At 37.3% G+C, this 14,180-nt stretch overlaps 2 protein-coding genes across 3 annotated transcripts; both read left to right on the forward strand.

Annotated features, from left to right (window-relative positions):
• Positions 1-2,255: 2,255 nt before the first annotated feature.
• Positions 2,256-7,041, forward strand: LOC126622018 (diaminopimelate decarboxylase 1, chloroplastic-like). Of its 2 annotated transcripts, XR_007623252.1 has the most exons (9): positions 2,256-2,855; positions 2,966-3,140; positions 4,118-4,267; positions 4,775-4,936; positions 5,508-5,693; positions 6,195-6,317; positions 6,476-6,565; positions 6,664-6,803; positions 6,893-7,041. XR_007623252.1 is itself a non-coding variant. In XM_050290663.1 (8 exons), the coding sequence occupies exons 1-8, from the start codon at positions 2,356-2,358 to the stop codon at positions 6,742-6,744; spliced, it is 1,467 nt and encodes a 488-aa protein (XP_050146620.1). In that variant the 5' UTR covers positions 2,257-2,355; the 3' UTR covers positions 6,745-7,041. The 2 variants fall into 2 exon arrangements, 1 of the variants encoding a protein (XP_050146620.1); XM_050290663.1 differs by having other exon boundaries at positions 2,257-2,855; positions 6,664-7,041.
• Positions 7,042-8,143: 1,102 nt separating this feature from the next.
• On the forward strand, positions 8,144-12,886 carry LOC126622017 (bifunctional dihydrofolate reductase-thymidylate synthase-like). The gene is made up of 11 exons (XM_050290662.1): positions 8,144-8,388; positions 9,126-9,622; positions 9,705-10,104; positions 10,212-10,256; positions 10,452-10,517; positions 11,151-11,212; positions 11,295-11,369; positions 11,463-11,628; positions 11,707-11,830; positions 11,954-12,060; positions 12,206-12,886. The coding sequence occupies exons 2-11, from the start codon at positions 9,186-9,188 to the stop codon at positions 12,314-12,316; spliced, it is 1,593 nt and encodes a 530-aa protein (XP_050146619.1). The 5' UTR covers positions 8,144-8,388; positions 9,126-9,185; the 3' UTR covers positions 12,317-12,886.
• Positions 12,887-14,180: the final 1,294 nt, after the last annotated feature.

The raw sequence follows: 14,180 nt of genomic DNA on the forward strand, positions 1-14,180 counted from the left end.
ATTGAACAACGTAATAAAATAGTGTACAAATTACTTTACAACCGAAGCTACCAACCAAATAATAATTAAAATGTGACAATTTTTGTAAATACATAAAATATATGCAAATGAGGTGGATGAATGTACTCACTCCCTTCTAACCTCACTAACACATACCTAAGGCATCCAAGCCTGCACGTCCCATACCGTGCTTATACCACTTGGCACTGAATACCTTAGAATATAAGTTAACTCCCGTTCATCCCTTAAACCCAGTTTTCATAATTAAATTCTCAATTTCCACTTTATTTTATAGGCACTTCCCCTGATGCCCAATTGTATTTTTAAGTCACCCTTCGCAATGGAGCAGGCATACCTTTGATCGTTGTGTAAAGAATGATCATATTACTAACAATATGTCATAATCATTTAATTCGATGGTGAACAAGTGGAGAGGAAAACCAATATTAATGTAGCTCATGCAGGTAATGATGAGGTAATATTAATATAGTTCATTGATACAATTAGGGAAAAAAAATGATGAGGCAATATCTAAAGAGGCGTGCTAGAGGGATAGCATGGCTTACTAGGCTAACTGAAGGCGCAAGAAGGAAGTTAAATATGAATGTGCGAGAATGTAAGAACATTATAATAGCTCATGCAGATGCAGGTAATAATTGTCAAATTGTTTTTGTTTATTCTGTAGTCTATCTTTTTTTTTTTTTGAAGCACTTAGCATGAACTTTTTTATTGGACCAAGTGAAGACGAGTTTGAAGTGCATGACATTTCTCAAAGGCACATTGTGCGATTGCCTACAAGCTACTGCAATTGTATGGAATGGCAAATTAGAAGGATTCCATGTAAACATATGTGTGCATGCATTATACGAAAGCGAGCCAACCCAAAAGACTACTGTCATGAATTCTTCACCAAAGAGAAGTATGTGGCATCATACTCATATCATATTCACCCTGTTCCAGATGAGAGATACTGGGTGGACGACCCTTATGATGTCATTTATTCCCCACCCTTAAGGAAACCCCATGGGAGGCCCACAAAAAATAGGAGAAAAGAGGCAAATGAACGTAAGAACAGGGGAAAGAGAAAGAGATCTTATGCATTATCAGGTAAAATTTGTGGAACATTGGGTCATAATAGAAGAAGGTGCCCAAATGGAAATCTTGAAATGATTCAAAGAGGAGGTGTGAATCTTGCAAGGGGAACGAGAAGAGCGAGTAGAGGAGTTGATGCACCAAGGAAAATTGGTAACACTAGGAAAGTAGGTCAGAATCTATTTTCATATTTACTAGCTACTACAATGTGATATTTTGTTTTTTATTTTCAATTTTTACATATGATTTCATTTTTCATAATTTCGTTTAATTTTGGTATTTCTATTGATAGTTCCAAATGAGGGAATTCAAATTGGTAGCACTCATGCAACAAGCCAGGAAATTGAAAGTCAAGCTCCTGAACCAAGTCAAGAGATTAGAAGCCAAGCCAATGCAACAAACCACGTTGTCGACAATCAACCATTTTGAAGAAGTTGCTACAGTTGGATTATGACTTTTTTTTTTTTAATATTTTGGGAAGAATATGACAATATTATGTTTGGTTGTACATTGTTTTTAAATTTATCATGCTAAGTTTGATTTTGAATTGTTGCAATCTGTTGAAAATATTGGATTGTTGAATGTTGGATTGTTATTAAATGTGTCGTGTTAAGTTTTATTTTGATTGTATATTGTTTTAATGCTTGAAGCTCATAGTCATAGAGTTGGCTATTAGTAGAGGGGAAGAATATTGTGAACAAGAAGAAGATGATCAAGAAACGCATAGAAAACATTACTGGAACACAAGGAATTTCTTTAATACTTCAGAAATTTCTTGTATCATGTGAAACACAAAGCCACTAGGCTAGTCTAACTTGAATAATATGAGAAATATTATGTTTGAGCTACAAGTGGAATATCATATTCTAGTTGGAGTGTCGTATTCCTAACTGGAATATCATATTTCTAATTGGAATATAAATAAGGTTAATTTTGTCATTTAATTTTTTTTTTGTTGATGTCAGCATAAAACTAATGAAACCCTAACGAAAAGGGTTTTGTGAAATGATTTTAAAACGTCATAGGATGTTTGTGATATGCCAAGAACCTGAAGGTGCATGTGTAATTAACCCCTTGAATTTATTAACCCCTTGAATTTATTAGTATTTTTACTAATTATTCTGCGCCGTTAGATTAAAGTATGAAAATCTAACCGTCAGAAAATAAACGAAAGCACTGGTTCAAAAGTTTTCCCTGTCAGTAAAACAGCAGGTCTCGTAGCAGTCAGCATTCACTCTGCTTCTTCTTCCCCTTGAGCTTTCAATGGCGGCAGCACACGCACAGCTCCATTTCCATGCCCCATCATCCTTCTCCAAACCCCTGAAAAACCCTTTAACCCGAAACCCATTTTTCCAAAACCCCATTCTACCCCTCCGACCCCGCACCTCCCTAAAACCCCTTGTCCTCCGAGCCGCCGTCGTCTCCCAAAACCCATCCACATCCCTGTCCCAAACTACGCCGTTCGAGCACTGCTTCTCCAAATCCTCCGATGGGTTTCTCTACTGCGAGGGCCTCAAGGTCCAGGACGTCATCGATTCAGTTGAGCGACGCCCTTTCTACCTCTACAGCAAGCCTCAGATCACCCGAAACGTCGAGGCCTACAAGGAGGCGTTGGAGGGGTTAAACTCCGTCATCGGATACGCCATTAAAGCCAATAACAATTTCAAGATTTTGGAGCATTTGAGGCAATTGGGTTGCGGTGCTGTTCTTGTCAGTGGGAATGAGCTCCGGTTGGCTCTCCGAGCCGGGTTCGACCCCACCAAGTAAAAATTCTGCATAACCCAGTGTGTGTGTGTATATATATATTTATATATTATTTATAATTGTTTGTGTGAATATTTGAATTCATGGTTGTACAATTGTGTGAGTGCAGGTGCATTTTTAACGGGAATGGAAAATTGTTGGAGGACTTGGTTTTAGCGGCCCAAGAAGGTGTTTTTATCAATATCGATAGTGAATTTGACTTGGAAAACATTGTTGCCGCTGCGAGGATTGCTGGCAAGAGGGTCAATGTTCTACTTCGGATCAACCCTGATGTAGATCCTCAGGTATGCATACTTAAACCACGATGTGTCAATGTTCATGAATCATGGCAGTGAGGAAATTAGAAATATGAGATGTTTGATATGCTTTTTAGAAAAATTAGGACATAAATCTTTAACTGAAAGTCATTATTTGATATTGTGACGCTTGAGCTAAAATTATATCAATGAGAACTTAGGAAGGTTCTTGATGCATAACTCGAGAATCACGTTTCCTGAATATTTCAAGATATAGAATGTGTTTGATGCGTAATATGGTTCATGGTGAGATAATTTTTTAATAATTAACAAGGAATTTGATAAGAATCAGAATTCCTATTGTGTTATATTTGATACCAGTTTATAATAGTTTTTCCATGTTAACTTTATAGAATGATTAATATCATCTGTACTTTAAGTTTTGTTCTTAATTATGTGGCTAACCAGCAGTGTTCTTGCCATGACTGCATACTTTTAGTTTCATAATAATGCGACATCCATTATGGCAAGTTTGATATTTTCCCTGGTCCCACATAGTTCTGTGGCTGTGAAGAGTGTTTTCCAACTACCAGGGGATCAGTACCCATGCTACGTAGCTTTGGCAATGAAAACTGTTTATGATGTTACACGGAGGCTGACATGAAAAACCTAAAACTTTGGACCATGAGCACCACATATGCACTTCTATTTTTGTAGAAAGTGAATTCAATTTTACCAATGGTAGTGCTTCAGATAGTTACACTTATTTGAATGTGATGCCCTTTTATATTTCTTAGAAACAAATGTAGACAGATGCTTGGTATGGGCCATGCTGGACAGATCGTACCCAAATCACCATGACTCACCAGTTCCTCCAACTTCAATTGCAGATTTAGGCTAGTGTTTGAATATTTTTGTAAAGGCACATCCTTTGAATTTTATTGTAAAGTTCTCTGTACTGAGCATTTGAACTTTAAATTGATCTTAATTCATTTATATTCTGTTTTAATGTGTTGTTTTCATAGGTTCATGCTTACGTTGCCACTGGGAACAAGAATTCCAAATTTGGTATTAGAAATGAGAAGCTGCAATGGTTTTTAGATGCTGTGAAGGCACATCCTGATGAGCTAAAACTTGTTGGGGCCCATTGTCATCTCGGATCCACCATTACCAAGGTATGCTGATGACTTATGCATATGCTTTTATATTATCAATATAATTTTTCAACTAGGATAAATTTTTTAAAACCATGTTTGTTTCTGGTCATTCTAGAACACATTAAGAAGAAACATAAATCAATTGGTTTATGCTTCATAATGCAGAGTTACAGCTTTAAATAAAGAACCTTTTTGTGAATAAAGGTTTAATTTGTCCATTTCAAATTCAGCTGGTAAGTGTTGGTTGGAAGGCATTATAAGCTGCCCTTCTCTTTCGCCTTCTTCTGTTCAGGCTGGTTGACTTATGATTCTTCGTTTTTTTTTGCTATGCTATTTTAGTATATGTGGATTTCTTGTTAATATTCTGTGACAGACTACACCCACTTCTCAGATTACAAAGTCTAAGTATCTCTCTCTCTCTCTCTCTCCCTCTCTCTCTCTCTCCCCTCTCTCTCTCTCTCTCTCTCTCTCTCTCTCTCTCTCTCTCTCTCTCTCTCTCTTCCCCCCTCCCTTTTGTATTACCAGGTGGATATATTCCGGGATGCTGCTGTTCTTATGGTTAAGTACATCGATGAAATCCGGTCTCAAGGTTTTCAAGTTGATTACTTGAACATCGGTGGTGGACTTGGGATAGATTATTATCATTCTGGTGCCATACTTCCGAAACCCAGAGATCTAATCAACACTGTGAGTTTGATCTCTTTTGAATCTTGTTTTCTATCTTAGGTATGCAATTCCTGCGTACATGAGTGATGGGATAACACCTTAATGTAGTATTGTAAAAAAGGAAGTTATTAATGCTGCAGTACGCACATGCATGTTTCGGTGCTCCTTGAAATCTCAATTGTAGACTACTGGCTTTTTCCTATCCTTTGGACCTCACAGATGTTAAATGTGATGTGTTTAGAATGAGTCTTTAGAATGTTGAGTCCATGTATGACCATTGCATCTACATTTATTACAAGAATGTATAGCCTCTTTATGGAGTTGGTTCATGAAGATCATGTAAGTGCTATAAGGGATTAAGTTGCCCATACCATTCTGCGAGCTTTTTGTTCCCAAATAATCAATAAGCATACCATATATGCCAGGTCTAGTATTGACTATTTTTTCCTGAAACACTTAAGACTTTCTTCAGGGATTTTCCTAGGGCTTGCTCCCTTATGGTTATTCTACTGAAGAGAATCAAAAGTTTTTTCTATCTTGATTGATGTGAACTTTCACTAACATTTATTCAATGTTGATGCTGAGGGTGTAGGTTCGTGGCGTGGTCCTATCACGAGGTCTAAATCTTATCATTGAACCTGGTAGATCACTTATTGCAAACACCTGCTGCTTGGTCAACCGAGTTACAGGTGTCAAAACAAATGGCACCAAAAACTTTATTGTGATTGATGGAAGCATGGCCGAACTTATTCGTCCCAGTCTCTATGATGCTTATCAAGTAAGTTTTCAAGTGTAGTCAACTGCTTGTCTTGCTTTTGATGTCAAAGTCATTAATGTTAACCGGAGATGATGAACAATTGAAATCCTTTCATTGTGCGAGAAAAATTTCAATGTAATCCATGGTGTAAACTCTTGGATCTTATTTTGTGTTTTGTATGTATGCAAGTAATTTTCTTATAGTGGCTTACTGTGTGCCCTTGTTACTTTGTTATGGAAACTTTTCTCAGCTTCATTCACTAAAAAATTACTGTTATCAGTTTTGTTTCTCTGTGTCTTATTGTGCTTCTGTTATACCATTTGGAATGCATCATTCTTGATTTACCTTTGATCAAATGTCGTGTATTTCAGTTGCCTTATCTCACACTCCTTTCCTTATTTGCTATAATGTTAGACTCAAATCATTGACTGTCGCATAATAATTAATCATGTCCTTCTTTTAAGACTTGCCATTTTGTTATTGGCTTGAAGTCTCAGTTGACTTGTGGGAGTTTTCTTGCAGCATATAGAACTAGTTGCTCCTACACCACCTGATGCTGAGATTTCGACTTTCGATGTGGTGGGCCCTGTCTGCGAGTCTGCAGATTTTTTAGGGAAGGATAGAGAACTTCCAACGCCACCGAAGGTAATTGTAAACTTCTTATTGGAAGGTCAGAGCTATAATCATTTATTGTCTTGTATAACTAGGAGATCAAACGACGATGATGTTCTCAGTTATTCTGTTCTGGAGGTTTTCTTTTTGGATTTTGGTGCTTGATTGCTGAACTAAAGTTGCCATTTCAGGGAGCTGGTCTGGTGGTTCACGACGCAGGTGCTTACTGCATGAGCATGGCTTCAACTTACAATCTTAAAATGCGTCCTCCAGAATATTGGGTGTGTGATTGTTACTGCAAACAATCCCTACGCCGTAACCCCAGTATCTATCCTCTTTTCCAGTAACTTGTTTCTAAGAGTTTTTACAATGTTTTCAGGTTCAAGAAGATGGGTCAGTGGCCAAGATCCGTCATGCAGAGACATTTGAAGACCACATGCGATTCTTTGAGGGTCTTTGATTGCGAGAGATTGGAAGATAGTGCCGGCTAAAGAGGCCCGAATCTCCCCTTAATTCATGGTGGTTTGTTGTAACTCTGGAACTTTTGTATTGGGATACGAAGTTAGCTTTTATTGTGATTTTTACCTCCTTATTTTGTTGTTTACTAGTTCGACTGTAGCTATCATGAGAGGAAAAGGAACAAAAGATTGATAAGCAGTGAAGAGTTTTATGTAACTATTTGCAAACCTTTATCAACTGCACAATCAAAGTTATGGCATTTCCAGTTGCAGAGCCATTTGCATTACGGTATCGAAAACACGGATCGCTTGTTTCTTTAACAATTCTGAATCACCTTTTTTTCTTGAACAATTCTAAATTGAGTGCATCGTTTTTTATGAGCAATTCATGGTCTAAACAACGTCAGGTTACAAGAGCAGTTCACCTTGTTTTCAGTTGAAGATTTGATACGCAACACCCAGTGCTATTGTTGTTTAAGTATGATATAGGTAGAAATTTTCTTTTGACTACGCTCGAATAAACAACGGACGCGTTATTGATTTTGAAACAAAATTTTTTATAATGTACTGATAACATATTGGTATTGGTAAGTTTTGTTGAAAACAAGGGCACATACGCCATTTATCATTATATAAGTGGAACAACGCTCGTAAAAATTTCTCTCTGACTTGTAGATAATACATGGCTTGTTGACCGAGTTTCGGGCACATAGATAAAATCTCTCCTTGGGTACGGTTGCCTTGTAAATTCTTATATAACAGAATTTTGTTGTTCTTTTCACTTTTTTCTTAGTTAGGAAGAATGTCACTATTATGTCACTTCTTACCCAATGGACTCTCGCCAACTTAGAGAAGCTTCTTTGACAATTATAGTCATGGTATAGTAGTGTGATGGCCTGTCAAATTCTTACATGAACATAATGCTTAGCGCGCGAAATTGATTAAATTTTATATCGAAGATTAAAGTTAAAATGATCTTTTATTATATTTTATTTGAAAAAAAAACCTTTTAATATCAATTGCTTGGCAATTCATTTAATGAAAATACATTCAGACAAGTAGTATTCATTTAATAACATTTTAATATCAATGGTTTTAGTTTAGCTAAAAGTGACGTTGAAAAAAAACTTTTTAGTTCTCACTTCTTATAAACCTTCTCAATTTTCGAACATAGAATTGAAAGAATTCAACGAAAATTAATGGTAAAAAATTAATAAAGATGTGAAACGTAAAAATGGGGCTTTAGAATAGCACTATGTTGATAATATTATTCTAGTTGGCATATCAGTGGAATTGTGGGCAGGGGCATTTAAGTAGGCCCACCCACCTTCCGCAAGCAGAGTCCTTGGCGGTACTCCGCGTCAACTGCCCTTTTGCATTTGGATTATACATGTCACTCAATCGCTGTTGATTCCAATTGTTTTCTTTTCTTTTCCTCTTTTTCTCCCCCCCCTTCTCTACATTTTCGCCCTTTTTTCTCAGTCCCAGAGTTAAAAAAGAAAGAAGAAAGAAAAGGATTGAAAGCGAAGAAAGCGGTTTCAGCCTTATCCAATTCCCTCCCTCGCTCCTTCCGCTCTCAAACCCTAGATTGCCGCTGCTCTTGGCAGCTCCCCCACTCCAAGATTTCGCTCTTCGCGTTACGATCGGTCAGTTGCTTCTCGCATTCCATTCCAATCCATTCCATTTATTTATTTATTTATTTTATCTTTATTATATTACTTATTTAATTTAACTTGGTGTGATTTTGTTGTTTTTTTGTATGATCTATTATTTTATACTTAGATTTCTATTTTTTTTGTTTGCTTTACTTATTTTTTCTGTATTTTTTCCGTCATAGGGTTTAAACTGCTTGAAATTAGTGGCATTTGTGTTTTTATTGGACTAATTATTTGATTGGGTCTGATCATAATTTCTCTATTTTGTTTTCACATTTCCATGCAAGTTTTACCATCAGATTAATATGTCAAAATTCCAAATGTTCTGTTTTTTTTTATTTGTATTTTAATTAATAAATAAATTAGTTAATTTACAGTATAGCATTTAAATCCACTAAAATCTTAACTAAATGCTTCGCCTGAATTGCACTGATTGACGTCGAAGTGGGCGGTAGCAGCGGTAACTGTGTTGTAACCCTTACACTTCTGTTAATGGTTTATATCTTGATTTATAGATAATCGAAATATTGGATTTGGCGGGTTTTGATGTAGATGCCCCAATTGTTTGAAATTCGATTATTACGAATATAATGTTCCCAATTATCTTATGCACTTTCTCTGATCTCATTTGCTGTGTTGTTTTCTCGTTCGATTGCTATATGCTCGTGTCTGCACTTTTGTATTTAGTTTTATTTTGTTATTCGTAACATATTTATGCTACATTGTAGGGTTTACTGCACTTCCGGAATAATTGGCTGTGCGGCTCTCATTTTGGCCAGTTTCGGACTATGGGTTCAACTATGGCTGGTGAATTGTTGGTGAGTGCAAATGGAAATGGTAACGCCCAACCCAATCCACAGAGGACGTACCAAGTTGTTGTGGCTGCGACTCGAGAAATGGGTATTGGAAAGGATGGGAAACTACCTTGGAGACTGCCGTCTGATCTCAAGTTCTTTAAGGACATCACTGTGACCACGTCAGATCCTGCGAAAAAGAATGCAATTATAATGGGTAGGAAAACATGGGAGAGCATTCTACCTGAGCATCAACCTCTACCTGGCCGCCTTAATGTTGTTCTGACTCGTTCCGGGAGTTTTGATATTGCTACTGCAGAGAATGTTGTGATATGCGGAAGCATGGCATCTGCTTTGGAATTGTTAGCTGCTTCTCCTTACTGTCTGTCAATTGAGAAAGTGTTTCTCATTGGAGGTGGCCAGATATTAAGGTGTGACATTCTTGTTAATTTCAATATTTTAAACCATGTTTCTTTATTTTTCTTTTCTTTTTATTAAAATTTCTGTATCCAGGGAAGCTCTCAATGCGTCTGGCTGTGAAGCCATTCATATTACAGAAATAGAGACAAACATTGAATGTGACACTTTTATCCCTGCAATTGATTCCTCTGTATTTCAGCCGTGGTATTCATCCTTTCCTAAGGTTGAAAATGGCATTCGTCATTCTTTCACAACTTTTGTTCGTGTAAGAAATTCTGCAGTTGAATCCCTTTGTGAAAACAATGATCTGAACTCTAATAGTAAGTCAGACTCTGTGAAGTGTGAGGTGAAGAATTTTTCTTATCTGCCAAAGATGATTTTTGAGAAACATGAGGAGCACATGTATCTAAGGTTGGTTCGAGAAATACTCTCTGATGGCACTGCTAAGGATGACAGGACAGGGACTGGTACTTTGTCAAAATTCGGTTGCCAGGTAATCTTAAATTAAGATTTTTAAGAAAGTCCTGTTATCCTTCATTTAACAGTCGATTGATTAAAATGGATAATTGATGTTTACTCATTTACTTTGTATCTCTACAGATGCGGTTTAATCTGCGAAGAACTTTTCCCCTTCTGACAACTAAGGCATGCATATTCTCCGTTTTCAGATTTTTGTTTTTCTCTCAACCTACTCCGTGCCACTAAGTTTGTTCTTCCACGCAAGTGTTGCTTCAAATTTATTAGATTCCATTTTACTCTCTTGGCATGAGGTTAGATTATTAGGTACTTGATTCTCTATCCTTTTCAAACTGACATACATTGTGACAATTTGGTCCGTAGAAAGTATTTTGGCGAGGGGTTGTTGAAGAACTTCTGTGGTTCATTAGTGGTTCAACAAATGCCAAGGTATTACGATTTCGTTGAACCTTTTCCTTTTGAATGCTATGTATATTTTTCCTTGTTTCTTTGTCTTTACATCATATGGGACTACAGTTGAGCGAGTTGATTTTTCTAGCTTATTAAAAATTTGTCCAAAAGGTCATGGGTTCGATTCGTGGAAATAGCCTCTTTGGAAAGCAAGGGTAAGGTTGCATATGATAGACGTTCCCCCCGACCCTCGCAAAGCGGGGAGCCTTGTTGGCTTGGGGTCCCCCTTTATTAAAAAGTTGATTTCTGTACGAAGTCGAGCATTTTGAAATTTGTGTTTGTGGTTTCTCCACAGTATATTTAAAACAAAAAGATGACTCATCTCGATGCTTTCAGGACTGTGGCTTTGAAAATGTTTATAATTTTATGAATTTACAGCAGTTGAAAGGGACCATTTGAAGCTTCTTGCATTTAAATTATGTTCTCATAAGTTACATTTTAATTTTCGCTTCCACGAGTATGGGACCATGCTCAACTTTCTAGTTTGTAAAAAGCAAGATTTTCAACAAAAATGCCATTGATTTCCTCATCCCCCAGAGAAGTTTGATGCAAGAAAGCAGATTCTTCCGTCTATATATAATACTTATATTTGAGTCTTTGACTACTTGGCAGGTCCTTCAGGAGAAAGGCATTCACATATGGGATGGGAATGCATCTAGAGATTACCTTGACAGGCAAGTATTAGACTGCCCAAATGTGTGTGAGGACTTCTAAGTGTATTGCAGTTTTAAGTGATTTTTGTATCTGCCACTTCAGTGTTGGTTTAACTGACAAGGAAGAGGGCGACTTGGGACCAGTATATGGATTCCAGTGGCGACACTTTGGTGCCAGGTTGGTAAACTTCTGTATAGTTAAGCTTCTAGATATTTAATTTATGTAATGAAGTCTAGTTTCAAACTCACTTATTTCTGTTCCATGTTACAGGTATACTGACATGCATGCTGACTACACGGGTCAAGGATTTGATCAGTTGCTAGATGTTACTGACAAGATTAAAAACAATCCGGATGATCGGCGGATTATACTCTCAGCATGGAATCCTTCTGATCTCAAATCGATGGCACTCCCACCTTGTCACATGTTTGCTCAGGTTTATCTTGAGACGTTATAACTTTTATTTCATTATCACATCTCGTTTGTTTTACTACATCCTTCTTTCTCCTTGCAGTTCTATGTAGCCAATGGAGAGTTATCATGTCAAATGTATCAGCGTTCTGCTGACATCGGCCTTGGCATTCCATTTAACATAGCATCATATGCTCTTCTGACATGCATGATTGCTCATGTTTGTGGTATGCATTCTAAATAGTACTCTTTTAGCTGGCACCTCTTTCTCCATTTCTACCTGATGGATTTAAGAACTTACATCTGATGTTGCGTCTTTAGAGTCCTTAATAGACTTTTATCTTGTGCAGATCTTGTTCCTGGTGATTTCATTCATGTCTTAGGGGATGCTCATGTTTACCGCACTCACATCAGGCCTTTGCAGGAGCAGCTTGAAAAACTGCCCAAGCCTTTTCCAGTAAGTTTAATAACGTTACATACATGGTCTTGTTTTTGGTCTTTGAAAGTGTACTTTACTTAATTTGTCTCTCTCTCTCTCTATCGCATTTCTACCTCTTATATACCTTGTTTATTTACAGCTGCCTACCTATATTTCAATGCAGATTTTGAAGATCAATCCTGAGAAAAAGAATATAGATTCTTTTGCGGCTGCTGATTTCCAACTGATAGGTTATGATCCTCATCAGAAGATAGAAATGAAAATGGCCGTATAGGGCTTTCAAATTTTCAGTAGAGAGCTCAGAGACTAGTCTTTTTATCTATGCGATGCTGCTGTTAGTTTTGAAGGCAAGTGACACTTTCTTTCTTTGCACTGACGCATCTTTTGTTCTCTAACCCTGCCTATACCCTGATATTACATTGCCAATTCAAATGAGTTTACATAGCATGCGGTTGGGATTGTAAGTTTGAACCAACTTAAGTTGTACAATTTGATTATCTTGTTCCTTAAATTAGACATTATGCGAGACTGAAGCTTTTTTGCGTGTTTCAGGCGCAGGATTTGATGGTTGATGTTGATGTTGATGTAGAGTTTCAATACAGATGAAAAACTGGTAGTAGGATATACTTGAAGCTTTGCATTTGTAGTAATCGGGAATCCCTTGGTTCCACATACACTCGGACTCGGGTGGTTCTAAGGTGATTTAGGATAGTTTTGTGTTTTGATTCCTCTGATTTTTGAGCATGCTTCGGTACTTTGTCACCTGGATGGAGCCTCATCACTTTGCTTTCTTAATTACTACGTTGTACTTCTATAATTAAATGGAGTTGGATCACATGATTTATCTTGGCTTGGTATATGTGGTGGATTATGTTCCACGAGCTTAGGCTTGTTATGTTTGATAGGCAAGAAACAGTTATTTTGACTTATTGGCAATGTCCAGGCTCTCTACTTGCTTGGATGGGATTTGCTTGGAAGTCAGCATTCTCTTCGTATGTTTCCAACTTTACAGGAAAACTGAAACCACAAAAACGAACTCTTGACCTAACTTGATCCTAACCATTTTTCCGTCCTGTTGGAACCAAATTAGCGCACATCTATGGATGGAAGCGAAATCCAGTCGGACTAGCCCATGATCTTCTATGAGGGGAGAGGGGTTGAATCCAAGAAAGGGTGCCTACATTTCTCCGGGAAAGATAATCAAACCACCAATATAGTTATAAGAAAGAATGGAGTAAATCATCCTTGACGAATAGTCTATGACTGGGCGTTGGGAGATGAGTTCTCCATGAATGTGTTTACACTTAGACGGTGGCATAAGGACTTGTGTTAAGCATAGAGAGAATGAGTTTGTAGCAGTTTGAGAAAGAGTGATAGATCTAGAGCGATGTGGATGTATATGGTAGTCTTGTAGAGAATAAAGAGGTCGTCGTAGAGAGATAGATTTGAGAAAGAGAGGGATCTTGAGAGTTCTTGTAGGGAAAGTAATCTTCATCAAATCAGGAGACTATATAGGAGGAAATCTAGCGTATGATGCTCAATCTTCCTAGAATCATGATTATATTTGCCTAATCTCAAAGATATCCTAATTTGACTTTAACTAGGGTTTCCTTTCTTGGGAGACAAGTAATATCTTTAATAGGGCTAAGCCTATGGGCTACGCTCCATGGGCTTCAGGCATTTTGATCATTCTCTCCACGTGTCATGGGCCTAGAAAATCATGATCCCACAATTGCCCCTAACTATGTTTCTAAGAATGGGCTTTGCTTCGAAGATGGATAGTTACCAACTGACCATGAGTAAATCATCCTTAAATAACTTCTCCGGAATGTGCGTTAGAATGACATTTGAACTTCTTGTTGATTCGGAGCCAACCAAGTATGGCCAGTTCTACTCGCTTGTCTCTTAATGGTTTGATCTTTTAGATTTCTGAACCATATTGTAAACCCCTAGTCAAAGTTCTAGATGCATAGCTGAAACGTTGGATGCGAAGCGTGTTGATGCACAAAATCAATAAGAACTTTGGTACAACAGAAAGTGTTAAGTTTGAGACCTTTGTTAGATTGTTTCAGTCACTAGTGTGGATAAGTATGTAAATGGACAGAAACAGGGAAGCAAACATAAGATGTACGTGATTC

Source organism: Malus sylvestris, chromosome 5 (genome assembly GCF_916048215.2).
Source record: "Malus sylvestris chromosome 5, drMalSylv7.2, whole genome shotgun sequence".
Taxonomy (NCBI): Eukaryota; Viridiplantae; Streptophyta; class Magnoliopsida; order Rosales; family Rosaceae; genus Malus; species Malus sylvestris.

Excerpts from the sequence above, each read along its gene's own strand:
- LOC126622018 (XM_050290663.1), top strand. The coding sequence starts at position 2,356 with ATGGCGGCAGCACACGCACAGCTCCATTTCCATGCCCCATCATCCTTC. Across the intron at positions 2,856-2,965 it reads GCCGGGTTCGACCCCACCAA|GTGCATTTTTAACGGGAATG; the intron begins GTAAAAATTCTG and ends GTGTGAGTGCAG. Across the intron at positions 5,694-6,194 it reads GTCTCTATGATGCTTATCAA|CATATAGAACTAGTTGCTCC; the intron begins GTAAGTTTTCAA and ends GTTTTCTTGCAG.
- LOC126622017 (XM_050290662.1), top strand. The coding sequence starts at position 9,186 with ATGGGTTCAACTATGGCTGGTGAATTGTTGGTGAGTGCAAATGGAAAT. Across the intron at positions 11,629-11,706 it reads CTTGTCACATGTTTGCTCAG|TTCTATGTAGCCAATGGAGA; the intron begins GTTTATCTTGAG and ends TTCTCCTTGCAG. Across the intron at positions 12,061-12,205 it reads AACTGCCCAAGCCTTTTCCA|ATTTTGAAGATCAATCCTGA; the intron begins GTAAGTTTAATA and ends ATTTCAATGCAG.